The sequence below is a fragment of the Phoca vitulina genome, unplaced genomic scaffold, assembly GCF_004348235.1.
Source record: "Phoca vitulina isolate PV1807 unplaced genomic scaffold, GSC_HSeal_1.0 scaffold6, whole genome shotgun sequence".
In the NCBI taxonomy this organism is placed as follows: Eukaryota; Metazoa; Chordata; class Mammalia; order Carnivora; family Phocidae; genus Phoca; species Phoca vitulina.
The window spans coordinates 35,741,575-35,755,820 of record NW_022589709.1 but is presented as its reverse complement, the minus strand read 5'-3'; the positions used below and the strand labels follow the sequence as shown (position 1 = coordinate 35,755,820).

The 14,246-nt window shown below is 37.1% G+C and overlaps 1 protein-coding gene across 5 annotated transcripts in view; it reads right to left on the bottom strand.

The window, feature by feature from the left end:
- MCTP1 (multiple C2 and transmembrane domain containing 1) overlaps window positions 1-14,246 on the bottom strand; it is a 505,669-nt gene that overhangs the window by 155,088 nt on the left and 336,335 nt on the right. For all 5 annotated transcript variants that reach the window (XM_032403991.1, XM_032403986.1, XM_032403987.1 and 2 more), the window contains 4 exons: window positions 3,416-3,518; window positions 1,578-1,680; window positions 1,142-1,243; window positions 692-766 (listed from right to left, as the gene is read on the bottom strand). In XM_032403991.1, coding sequence (XP_032259882.1) covers window positions 692-766; window positions 1,142-1,243; window positions 1,578-1,680; window positions 3,416-3,518 — 383 coding nt within the window. The remainder of the gene's footprint in view (window positions 1-691; window positions 767-1,141; window positions 1,244-1,577; window positions 1,681-3,415; window positions 3,519-14,246) is intronic.

Below are 14,246 nucleotides of genomic sequence, written 5' to 3'. Positions count from 1 at the left end.
CTTTCTTAACTTGATATCAAACCTAATTTAAATCTACATCTAATTACAAGATATAGAGCCCTAGTTAAAATTTCTTCATGACAGAAAAATCAGATGTGCTGATTTTCTATTTTCTTCGCTAAAAGTGCCAATAAAAGTTCACTTCTAAAAGACCATAGTCAAAATCTAATTAACAGGAAGGTTTCCCTTAAAAGATGGAGCCCCCTCTCTTGTGGATTAGAGGGAAGAGCTTTACCCAGGGCTCGCTTTACACACACCTGCACTATACCTGTGGGTGGTCTGGACATATATTTGAACCTCAGCCTTTGGTGGTTCTCATTTACACATTCCATGGCAATCAGACAGTATTTTATGTTCAAAATGATCATTCTTTGGCTAATGCAGGAATACATATCCATTCTACGCAGCGCCTACAGTCTCCCCTTTCCATTCTGACCACCCCCATCCAATTTATTAGTTTGGTATTGTCCTTGTTTGATCTCTTACGGAAAGGAAGGGAAGAGAGAGAAAGAAAGAAAAAAAAAAAAAGGAAAGAAAGAGAGAAAGAAAGAGCCATTTCACATAAGTAGATGATCAAAAATTCCCTAGTCTTCCCCCCCTCCACACTTCCAAAGTTTATTTGAATTTACCTAGATGTTTTACAGATATAATCAGGTCTTCCCAGAGGGATTCATCTTTCCTTGCTTTTTACCTGTTTAGAGAGTCTGTTTTCCTCTTCAATGTACTTCTGTTCTTTGGGTATTAATGTTCGTAAGCTGGCTTTCACCTATACATCAACATATGTGTCTGTTATGGATTCATATATTACCAACGTTTACAAGTTTTTCACGCAGTTCAATTTGCAATAATTCCTAAAGTTTCAAAGTCCTGGCTGCTGCGCTCATAAATACAAATGTATACAGTTGCACACGCACGCGCGGGCCCCGCTTGCGCCGGCAGGCAGCAGCGCAGTGCGGAGCCGCGGCGGCCGCCAACTGGGACAAAGTGTGGGTGTGCCAGGCAGTGGCGGAAGCGCGTTCTCCAGGATACATCAAGGGTTAGAGAAAACGAGGAATGACAGAAATTCTCTACAAATCAGGAACAAAAGCTTTCATGAAACTGAACTCTTTAGCAGTACAAAAAAGCCAAAGTTAAGACTTACAGCATTAAAAATCACATCTATTTCAAGATAGATGACCCCCTTTGTTGGCCCTGTCAGCTGCTTGTTTTTCAAGACGTAGGCTTTCTGTTCACCATTTTGAATCTGCGGGAAAAGGACATGACAGCCGTCTGTCTCGCGGTCTCCGCTGAATACACTCCCTCAGTGACCTTTGACCCCCAGCTGCTGAAACTGACAGAGAACCCAAAACAACTGTGGCAATTCTGACAAGTACCTGTTCATTACCAGGATCAAGTCTGTCAGGAAAAATTAACTATCATGGGATTCAACATGGCCGTGAATTGAGTATGTTAAAATTTTTAGTGTTCTTATTACAGACCTTGGTTGAGAAATGACAGATACAGAGCTGAGGGTTTTTTTTTTTTTTTTCCTTGAGCAGAAGCAACACAGAGCAGTGTGTCAGGTGAATAAAACTTACAGACAGCAATGGTATAGCAACTTTGCCCAGAAAGTCAGCACTTCGATCCCGATCTTCATCATAAACTGTCACTTCAAGAACTGAATGGATATCTTTAATGTTGCTGCATAATAAATATACGTAAGAAGAAAAGACTTCATCAGTGGGGAACAAGAACAAAAATGCTTTTGAAAATTTAGATGGCTCCAGCTGATTTTGTGTGTATGTGTTTTTATGTATGCTATTTGCATATACACATATACAAGGTAGCTTCGTATCTGACAGAATTTCCCATAATGCACCTTCGTAGACTACAGTGTTGGTTCTGTTATCTGGAACTTTGAACACTATTGTAATTTCAAGTTATAATTTTTAATGAAATATAATTTTCCATCTGGATGGGCACAGAATTAGCGTAAAAAAAAATCAATAAGTGCCACTGATGTTTTTGAGATTTTCCCCTCTCATTATTATCACAATAATTCCTAGCTTCCTATTAACCCCATGTAAAACTCCATTAAATTTGATATCAGCAAGAGTCACCGTATATCTCATACAATTTTTCTTTTTCTGTAATAGTAGGACATCTCCTTTGTTTACAGTTCCTACCAAAACATTGACTTATTTCTGGTAGGTTTATAGTAAAAATTAACCAACACAGTAAACAGAATGGAGAAAATGTAACATTGATAGCTATTGTACCACCCCAGGATTTAGAAATTAAATAGTGTCCCATTACGTTCCAAAGACAACATATGTTAATAAACAACTGTGCGAGCTCTTCATTTTTGTTTCTGGAAAAATAAACCTCAATTGCTGACAGCATTTATTCTTTGATCAAACTGTTTACCAAGAAAACATGAATTAAGAGAAAACAAAAAAAAGAATATATTCATTACTGAAAGACTGCAACCACATGTGAGAAGGGGCTTTATCGGGGCACAATCAATTAATGGCTTTGATAATAATCAAACCTATTCATTCAGTTATGCATTCCAGAGAAGAACACTCTCAACAATCTTCTTAGGAGTGCAAGTCTACTGACCAGGCTTTCATCTCTTATAAAAATGTGGAATTCCTTAAAGATAAATTGGTCAGATAATTAAATCTGATTAGTTACTCACTCTTAAGCAGAGACATTATAAGAAATTAATGAGGAATTTAGCAGTTTTCATATACAAAAAAATTAAACTATGTTAGAAAACTTTTAAGAAATACTCTGTTTGGAGAGTTTTCCTTTGTTCAGAGTTCATTTCTAAAGCCCCGTTTAAAACACACACACACACACCCTGGACTTAGGAGATACTATGGTGTAGATCAGCAGCTTTTATAGTGCGTGGTCAAAAGATTTATAAATTTTTTTTTAAAACAAAAGGAAAATTAACCCGAATGGTGTTCTGGTAACTGGGACAATACTTAATATCCTTATTGTACTAAAATGCAACAAAGCAAAACTAAAGCATCTCTGAATTCAAGACTGGATTGTTTGCTGATTTAAGGAATGGAACAAATAGACCTTTGTCCTCCCTGGTGTCAATGCAGTTGGGGAGAATTTCAATAGAAAGTATAAAAGGAAGAAGCAGTATGGCCATTCAGTTAATGGAAGCAAAATCCTTAGTCAAACCATATAAAAATCACAGTTTTAAAAAAGAATCTGTGAAAACAAAGAAAAATGGCATATTCTTTCCCCAGGTCTCTCTGTCAGAAAGGTATTACAATTATGATATTCGCTGTTGCTAGCAGCGGCAGTCCAGATGCAGAGCTGCTCATCAGTTAAGAATAAACACACACACAAATATCTCAAAAATAAATATTATTAGCTCCATTTTTGAAAGGAGCTCAAGGTAATGATTACTTACAATGTGAAGATTTTGTTCCACTCGGGATTAAGATTTTTGTAGACGGTATGTGTCAGCAGCCTATCATTGTTCAGTTCAACTACACAAAATGGGTCACTTTTACCTACGAGAGATTTGGGGGGGAACATTTTTAGTATAAATAACACCCACAGTTCACAGTGTCATGATCATGGCCACATCGCTTTTCTGAAAAGTTTTATGAAAAACAAAAAGTAACATACAGTTTAAAAAATTTAAACATCAAAATAGAGTTAGATGTAACTGGAGAGTGTTAACAATTGTGATTCCTAGCAAATTAGAACCTGAAAAAAGTAAAAGAAAGGAAATTATACAGCTGGTATTTCGATTTGTACTTATTTTTTTTTTACAAAAAATAGTAATAATTATTATGAGAGAAACTGTGATGCATGTCCATCCCTCAGTCAGTTTTTATTTAGTTCTATAAAGATCATTTGAAAGGCTCAACCCCTTCACTTTTACGCATATATTTTCCAACTCCTCCGACTCATTAGTAACTTTTAACAGAAATTTCTAAACAAAACTAAACAAATTTATGTTGGGAAAACTGCTATATTACAGAATGACACCATTGTAATGTGACTTTAGATTCCCTCCTGAAATGTCTCTGGCATCACAAGAAGGTAAATTAAACCCTCAGAGGCAGAAAAAATTTTGCCATTTGAAACTTAACCTCAACAACCACTCTGCATGTTAAAGAGCAGTATTTTTTCCTGTCCACTGAGAGTAAAGAATTTGGAAGTTATCATCTGTTTACAGTGAGCCTGTTCTGCCATAATCAAATCTTGTCCGTTTGGCAATTATATTTTGTGATATCCTCAATATTTTGTAATGTCATGTCCTGTATTATAAGAACCCCATAAAGTCAGAGGCTCTATGGGGGCAGCATTAATGATATTAGTGCAGCGTGTAATTTGTTTGATACCTTATACAAATGACAATGAAATCAATATTTAGACAAAGCTGTCCAGAGGTCATATCTTTTAAACTACAATATTGATTTAGACTACATAAGAGGTTAATGTGCATATTATTAACTTTAATGATAAAGAATAATTGTTTTAAATGCATTGTGAATTGTAGTCACAGTAGTTTACACTTCTGTGAAAGCTTAAATATCATTGAAGACTTTCAATTAAATTTTAATAGGAAGGAATTCATTAGCTATCAGTGACAGATAAGTCATGTATTCCCACACAGCAGTGTATTTACTTTCCATATTGTGATTCTTAAAATGAGCCATACAAACTTTGACTCACCTTTAATTTAATTTATTAGTTATATAATAAAAAAAAAAAAGAGTAAATATATGTGTGTTAGTTCAGCGGCCTCATATACCCCAGGATGACTGCATAATTTAGCAGTATGGTAGTCTTTTCAATTTTTGGTCTTGGGAACAATTTTGAATAACAAATAGAGAATCGAAAGTCTTTGAGGTCTGTTGACATTTTTATTTCTGCCTTTGGATCTGTATTATCCTTTTTTTTTTTTTTTTTAGTCATACACACATACACACCATGGAAGACAGAATTCAAAAAAGAACATTTTGTTCATTAAAACAGTGCAAAATGTTTTATTTGCCACATCAACAATTTTATTTTCTTCCACAGAATTCAGGTACAAGCATAAAAAGTGGATTCAAACAATTTCAAAAGCCTTACTTATTCTTAAGGCCCATATAAAGTCTTTTCACCTAGCTTTGTACTGGGTCACATGCATACCATAAGAAAGAGGACACACACTACCACCTCAAATAATTTATAAAAGGGTTGGAGAGATTTAAAAAATCTACCTGTAATGATCAGAGAGAAAATTAAAGCCATATTTAATAGAATTCCATGTCAGAAGCATCACTATTCTGCCATCACTTTAGACAGAACATTAGATTGATTAGTGTTGGAACTTTTACCTAAAAGACAAGTGAAACATTCACACTCTTCCTGGGACCTTCTTTTAATTTTTCTCATATATATGTACATTCATGTAAATCTTAATTTAGTTAAAAAAAACTATATAAAGATAGCACTTTTGGGCATTTCTGTTTCCTCATTTTCACTTGCTTTACTTCAATTACTATTATATTTCAACTGACTTGGTTTTACTTGCCCTCAAATGATCAGCAATGTGTAACAGATGCAGTCAAAACTGCCCCACCTCTTCAATAGCAAAACACAAGAACAAACTCCAGAGACCAAAATCTATTGGGAAAACATTTTACTTTATTTTATTTTTATTGCCCAGTGTGGAGCCCGACACGGGGATCGAACTCATGACTGTGAAATCAAGACCTGAGCTGAGATCAAGAGTCGGACACTTAACTGACTGAGCCAAGAGGTGCCCTGAAAATATTTTTACTTTAAACTTCTACCAGCAGAGAATGCAAATCTTCACTTGATTTCTTTTCTACAGGAATTACATTCAATTGTGTAAGAGACTTTCAACCACATGGAAAGTCTCTTAAATCACCACTTTCTTTGTTACTCTACCTGTATTTGCTGACAAAAGATCTGGAGTCTTAAAGAAACAAAATCTGTTCTTAATGATTAACGCTTCCCATATCTTGGTAAGACACTAATCCATTTATCAAAACCTATGCCCATGAGGCCGTGGGTATCCATATTTTCTTACTGTGTAGTTGATTAGTTTGCAAGACCATTCCTAGGGAAAACTGGTTATCTGCCGTTGACCACCACATTACTTATTCTCTCACTCACTCTCTTCTATTAGAATGAAGACATTGAAGCCCTAGAGACAATGCTACACCCACCAAAAACAGTGTAAGCACCTTCAGAAGCCACTTCTCAGTCATTTTGCTAGATTAAATTCCAGGGGCATTCCATCATTGGCAAAAATATTCTCTTACATGTACCTGCTTTTAACTTGAAATGGGTAAGCAAGGTAAATTTTAAGAGACCATATTAAACACTGTACCAAATGTAATGGTGCTTACCTTTAAAAAAAAAGAGAGAGAGAAACTTTTATCTTAGACCAAATTACTATTTAACACAGCTTTAATTAAATATATTTAAATGTGGGGTGCCTGGGTGACTCAGTCGGTTGAGGGTCGACTCTTGATTTCAGCTCAGGTCATGGTCTCAGGGTTGTGCGATGGAGCCCCGCCTTGGGCTCCCTGCTCGGCGTGGAATCTCCTTGAGATTTTCTCTCTCCCTCTCCCTCTGCCCCTCCCTGCACTCTCTCTCTGTCTAAATAAATAAATGAAATCATAGATATATATAATTATATATCTATGATTTTATATATATCTATATTTAAATATAAGGCACCAGGCAAGACCTTTCCCAATTGCCCAATAACTATGCCATATCTTAGTAGTTAGTAGGCCACACACATGGGAAGACCTGGTAATGTTTTGACCACAGATTCATTCACTCAACAAGTAATTATTACTTACCATGTACCAGGCAGTGTTCTATGCATTGAGGAGACATAAGTGCATAAAACAATAATAATGATAAGCCTGACCTCATGGTGTTTACCTTAAGGAAAAAGACAATGAATACACACATTTTATGGTATTTTAGAAGGTGATAAGTACTATAGAGAAGGAGATAGGAAGAGCAATGAGGAGTACTGGTATGTATGTACAATTTTTTAAAGGACCATCAGAGAAGGTCTCACTGAGAAATCAGCATATGGGCAAAGAAATAGAAAAGGCAAGGGAGTAGGCTCTGGGCTACCTAGAACAACAGGTTGTGGAAAGGTCAGAGAAATGGCCGTGCCTGGTGTGTCTAGGAATATCCAAGAAGCCAGCGTGACTGAAGGAATGAATTGAGGGAAGGGGAAGAGTAGAGGGTGAGGTGTGGGGAGGGTGGCAGGTCTCTGCAGGATATGGTTTTCTCTACAAGTTCTAGGAGAAGCTTTTGGAGGTATTCGGGCTGTGGCGTGACATGATCTGACAGCTGCTATTTGGAGAATAAGGTGGAGAGAAGCCAGTGGAGGAGGAAGTGGGAAGAGTTAGGGGGATATTACAATCCAGGTGATGGAAAGTGCTTGGATTCTGAATATACTCTGAAGGTAGAACCAACGGCGTTTGAAGATGCCAACAGTGAACAATCTCTTATGCCTGATACTGTTATTTGCTGACGGAAAACAATTCCCTGAGCTTAGCCAAGTCAGTCTTTTATTCCCCCAAGGACAAGAAGCATTCAACAAAGGACCCAGGGTAGTTTTCTCTAGAATCTGGCAAAGAGGAAAATTTACGTAAGGAGAGAGCAGCCAATTTTATATTTAACTTCTATTCATCTTTTCCTTCTATAAAGTTATGTTTTTACAGTTATCAGTAATGGATGCCAACATCAGGTCTTTACACACTATGTTATTTTCAACTAATTTAGAAAGTATCCTTCTGCCACTGCATGATTCAAGGGTAATTAAAAATTAACAGCAATTTCAACCAAAATAATAGTAAACGTACAATATCAAATTCTATAAACTTACCACTAAAAAGCATTCACCATAGTTTTATTTTAAAGAAGTGGCTACACACAGTTAATGTGCTTATCTGGCTTGCTAAATGATGCTTTAAATGACTGGCTTTTCAGTTCCTAAATTTTGCAGCCTTGATTATGTGCCACTTAAACAACCGAAAACAATCACAGAAATACCAGTGATGGACCTAACCATTAATTATCTCCTCAATTATTCCTTCCTTTCATCCTTTTATCGTTCTAGTTAGACCCCGTGATATGCTGCTGTGCTTGCTCAGAGTGTCTGGGGAGTGGGATTGACTACAGGATGCGGTATTGAGGTCTACCGAGTACACTGTGTTCTGCAAAGCTCTAAAGAGTGATGCAAAGCTGCTCCATGTGATGATTTTACTCAGTACTGTATGGGCAGAAGTGCAAGGAATTAAGGCAGCATCCAAAGTTGAACTGTATTTTGTTTCTGATAATTTTTGGCTATTTAAACAGCCTAAATGTATGGGAACAGATTATATAATCCCTTATCTCCCTCTTAGTCATTCTTGTCATAAGACTAAAGCTGACCTCTGGGTACCAACTGGCTTTCTCTTAACTTTCACCGTTTGGGCTAAAAAGTGCAAGATTTGGGTTTGGATACAAGATAGAAATTGCTGCAGTGCTTGGTGAGGATCAGAGCAGTGGGGCTGATTGTGTTAACCGCCATGACAGCTGAAAGAGTCTTAGCCTTGCTTGAGAACATGGCAATTTTCCTTGTTGACAATTTTCTAGAGAGAAACAGGAATACCTCTGGAAGCATTCATTACTTATTGAACGCCTGCTCCTCTCACCCTGGAATTATAAGTATGATTAAGACACAGTCCAGCACTCAAGGCACGCACAGTTTAGTGGGCATGATAGGCATGTAAATACATAATTATAATGCAGGACTGTTAGTGCTGTAATAAAGGTAAGTGAAAGGTACAATGGGAAGCATATCATTCTCTAGCTCTAGAACAGGAAGGGAAAAGGAGGCAAAGACTTTTCCTCAGTGGGTGAGATGACCCTGGTGCTCTATGGTGATTACACATCTCTATTGCCAACAGCTTTAGAGGAGAAGGACGATTATCTAACAAGACTTTAACAATTTATGATAAGGAATATTTAGCTTAAATTTGTTTCTTTATCCCTTTGATACGGACTCTATAACACAGCAACTTAGATCTATGTTATGTAGTAACTATACAATAGATACTTAAAAATATTAGGTTAGGACTAATGCGCATTTATCCATAATCTCGTTAAATACCAGGGGCTATTTATTTTCCCTATGGATTTTTACAGGGGAAAAAATCTCCCAAGGGAGTTAAAATTAGAGCTTCTTCTCTCTTAACTTAAAAGTAAATCTATAATAAATTTTAAAGCATATGCTCTAACACCTAAATTCTTACGGTGAAAAGCCATTCCTACAGCAGTAAAAACAGAGGTCAGAATTGTCTCCAATGGGCACCTTTTCTGGGCGTCTTCAAAGCAGCACAGAGGACTGAATGGGATGTGCTGACTGGTTAATTCTCTCTCACTCTTAGCCCTTGCTCTTTGGGGTCACAACACTGACACGTTTATAAAGAACTGTGGGAAAGCCTGCACCACCCCTGCTAGCTTGTTACCTGTTACGTGGGCAAGTGGATGGCTTCAGTTTGTGCAAACTACTGGTTTGAGCATTAAAGTCACTCAAAAGATACTGAATGATATTCTTGCTCCCAGAATAGAAAGTTAATCCTGATCCATCAGTGGTGGGCTTTGTCCAGGGTCATTTTGCTGCTGACAAGTAGCACACTTTGCTGGATGTGATGTGTTATAGAAATGTGCGTGTAGGGGGATACCCAGTGACCACCTCTTTGTTGTCCTGTCTCTGAAAACACAGAAGGCTTTCAATAGCATGGAAAGCAATTCATATCCATTGGGGCCTTTTATTTGGGGGCTACCTTGCACAAATTAAGCTCCTTGGTTTAATTTCCTCAGGTGTCACAGTTTGAAATGGCTATACTTTAATCTTTTTTTTTAATTATAATCAAGATTGCCATCTGTCCTTTCCACAAACTGGAATTTCAATTATAACATATAACAATGTTGTACGTAGATGAGGGAATTCCATAGGGTCCACCAAAACAAAAAGCCACGTGCATTGGATATATCTTCCAATCCTTCCCTTATCACTGGAGATGGGGTTTTGACCTTTGCTTTTTTCATCAACTGACCTAAACATATTTTAAACATCTGATTGGTAGAAATACATTAACTGCCACTACTCACTAAGTTCCCACTGGGTCTGATTCTGGGACTGAGTAATAATAACCGGGCTTCCCTTTTCTCACTAAGTCATGAGTTGTGGCTCTCAGCCCATTAGACCTAATACATCCTTTTTCATATTGAAGATTTTGTAATGTCCTCCTTAAAATTTTGAAATAAAAATCAATCATGATTTCAAAATTTCATATAATGCCTTAATGCCATAATAAAGGAGGACTAAACTGAACGTTGTTTATAATAAAATCATATGTTTATTTATTCAACAAATATTTATTGAGTGCCCACTATATGCCAGGCCATGTAAACAAAAAAGGGAAATGTCCCTGCTCTCTTGGATTCTATTTGTAGTGGGGAGGGAAGAAAAAGAGACTAAATATTGAACACAATTAAGAAATACATTATATTGTATGTTAGGGAGTGATATGTGTTAATGAAAAATGGAAACAAATAGTGCGGGATAAGGGGTTTGAAGAATGTGGGGGAGGAGCATAGTTTATAAAGATAATTAGTGTGGTTGGAGTAGGCTTCATGGAGAAGGTAAGATGCGAGCAAAGACCTGAAGGAAGTGAAGGAGTACTCAAATGGATATCTGGAAAGAAGTATCCCAGGAAGGGGCAAGAGCTAGAGCAAAGGCCTGGTGTGCTCAGGGACCCTGATATAGTGGGGCACAGTGAGCACTGGGAACAGTGGTGGAACATGTCAGAGAAGTAAAGGGGAACCAGATCATGAACCAGATTGCCATGGAGGCAATCCTAAGGTCTTTGGTGTTCACTGTGTAAAATGGCAGCCATTTGCATGGCTTGAGTAAATAATATGTATTTCAAAACCCTCAACTTTATGGTCAACTAATCTTCGACAAAGCAGGAAAGAATGTCCAACGGAAAAAAGACAGTCTCTTCAACAAATGGTGTTGGGAAAATTGGACAGCCACATGCAGAAGAATGAAACTGGACCATTTCCTTATACACACACAAAAATAGACTCAAAATGGTTGAAAGACCTAAATGTGAGACAGGAGTCCACCAAAATCCTAAAGGAGAACACAGGCAGCAACCTCTTCAACCTCAGCTGCAGCAACTTCTTCCTAGAAACATCGCCAAAGGCAAGGGAAGCAAGGGCAAAAATGAACTATTGGGACTTCATCAAGATAAAAAGCTTTTGCACAGCAAAGGAAACAGTCAACAAAACCAAAAGACAACCAACAGAATGGGAGAAGATATTTGCAAATGACATATCAGATAAAGGGCTAGTATCCAAAATCTATAAAGAACTTATCAAACTCAACACCCAAAGAACAAATGATCCAATCAAGAAATGGGCAGAAGACATGAACAGACATTTTTCCAAAGAAGACATCCAAATGGCCAACAGACACATGAAAATGTGCTCAACATCGCTCGGCATCAGGGAAATGCAAATCAAAACCTCAATGAGATACCACCTCACACCAGTCAGAATGGCTAAAATGAACATGTCAGGAAACGACAGATGTTGGCAGGGATGCGGAGAAAGGGGAACACTCCTACACTGTTGGTGGGAATGCAAGCTGGTGCAGCCACTCTGGAAAACAGTATGGAGGTTCCTCAAAAAGTTGAAAATAAAGCTATCATATGACCCAGTAATTGCGCTAATGGGTATTCGCCCCAAAGATACAAATGTAGGGATCTGAAGGGGCATGTGCACCCTGATGTTTATAGCAGCAATGTCCACAATAGCCAAACTCTGGAAAGAGCCAACATGTCCATCGACAGATGAATGGATAAAGAAGATGTGGTATATATCTACAATGGAATATTATGCAGCCATCAAAAGGAATGAAATCTTGCCATTTGCAATGATGTGGATGGAACTAGAGGGTATTATGCTGAGCGAAATAAGTCAATCAGAGAAAGACATGTATCATATGACCTCATTGATACGAGGAATTTTTAATCTCAGGAAACAAACAGGGTTGTTGGAGTGGTGGGGGGTGGGAGGGATGGGGTGGCTGGGTGATAGACATTGGGGAGGTTATGTGCTATGGTGAGCACTGTAAATTGTGTAAGACTGTTGAATCACAGACCTGTACCTCTGAAACAAATAATACATCATATGTTAAAAAAAAAAAAAAAAAGAATAAGATAGCAGAAGGGGAAGAATGAAGGGGGGGAAATCGGAGGGGCAGACGAACCATGAGAGACTATGGACTCTGAGAAACAAACTGAGGGTTCTAGAGGGGAGGGGGGTGGGGGGATGGGTTGGCCTGGTGATGGGTATTAAAGAGGGCATGTTCTACATGGAGCACTGGGTGTTATACACAAACAATGAATCATGGAACACTACATCAAAAACTAATGATGTAATGTATGGTGATTAACATAACATAATAATAAAAAAATGCAATCTAGGCTCAGATAATCATGAAATAGATTTAAACCTTTATTAACGTCTATATTTAATCTTGCAGGACATGGGACAATTTCACTAGTTAAGATTGTCTAATACTTTGTAGACATTTAGCATCCCCATCCCACTCCCAGCAAATTCCAAGAGCACTCCCCCCAAACACTGTGGCAACTCAATTCTCCCACAAATGCTCAAGAGGGTAATACTGCCTCCTCCAAATGAGGATCATTGCCCTACAGCAACAGTTCTTAAACATTTTCATCTTTAGGAACTCTTAAAAATTTTTGAGGACATCAAAAAGCTTTTGTCTATATAAATTATATCTATCAGTTGACCATTTTAGAATTTAAAAATGACAGCATGTAAAACTATCATTCATTTGAAAATGACATAATAAATCCATGACATGTTAACATCAGAGCAATCAAATATATAGCCTTTGAAAAATTGCATTGTACATTCAAGAGAGAATGAGTGAGAAAAGAAAATAACATCCTAGTATTATTATGAAAATAGTTTTGACTTTAAAAGATCCTTAAAAGGGTTTTGGGGATCCCTGGAAGCTCCTGGGCCACACTTTGAGAACCATGACTAAGAGCAATGGGAATAAAGCACAATGTAAATATGAATTTATTTCCCTTGGGATCTAGAACTAGATGCAAAAGAATATTTATAGTATTGTGTATAACAAGATGCATTCTTGAGTCCTAAAATTGAACCATCTTGGTATATGCTGCGAAGCTTGAAATTTATGAGAGAAGAACAAGAAATAAAATGAGACAGATAAGAAACTGGGAAAGAAAGAAAAGGGAGACTATGGGATCTATAAAATGAGAAGACACTATGAAAAATTTATGTCCAAGCTTTTAAGAGTTTAGATAAATTATGGTAAAAACATTTAAGGATTTTACTTCAACTAATATTTAATATAGAAACTATATGCACATCACTTGTTACAAGATTGAAAACACAAAAGTTATTTGTCTAAAAATATAAGTATAAATATTTATTATAAGCTCCTTTGTTTTTGAAAGTTCTCATAGTTACTTTAGGACACACAGTAAATATATATTCAACTAGACCCCCCACAGAAAAGCATGAGGTTTCAGATAATCTCCCTTATAAGTAAATTAATTAGCTGGAGAGATCCTTTGCAGTAGAATAAAATTCTTTAGACTGAAAAAATTAAGGACTCTAGTAGGTGATTAAACCTTTTTTTAAAAAATATTTTTAGGCAATAGAACTGAAAAATGTCATCTGTCAAGCCTTGTCTTTAAAATATCTTTGTATTTTTATTTCTCTTCTACAAAATATCTACTCATTCAAGAGTCTGTTATTCATCTTGGCACCTACTGTGGGATCTCTGTTTCTGAGGGCTGGGAGAAAAGCCTCAGAGGCCAAGTTTGAAAGCTGATCTAGGGCTTGAATCCTCTCTTGCTATCAGTTAGTCTCACAGGCTCTGGTTTAACAGGGCCAGTGATGGGGAAATTGCCACCTCCACAGGTCTATTCTGATACATTTTTAGGCAATTATAATTTTTGGGAAGTGCTTCTTTACACGGCACACAAAATTATGTCTCTGTAACTTTTACCTATTTTATGTAGTCATTTTTTAACTTTAAATGAATTAATGGGTGCGAAGTGAGGGCATAGCATCTGTCACTTAGATTATCTGATTAATGTTCATTACCTGCCCCCCTG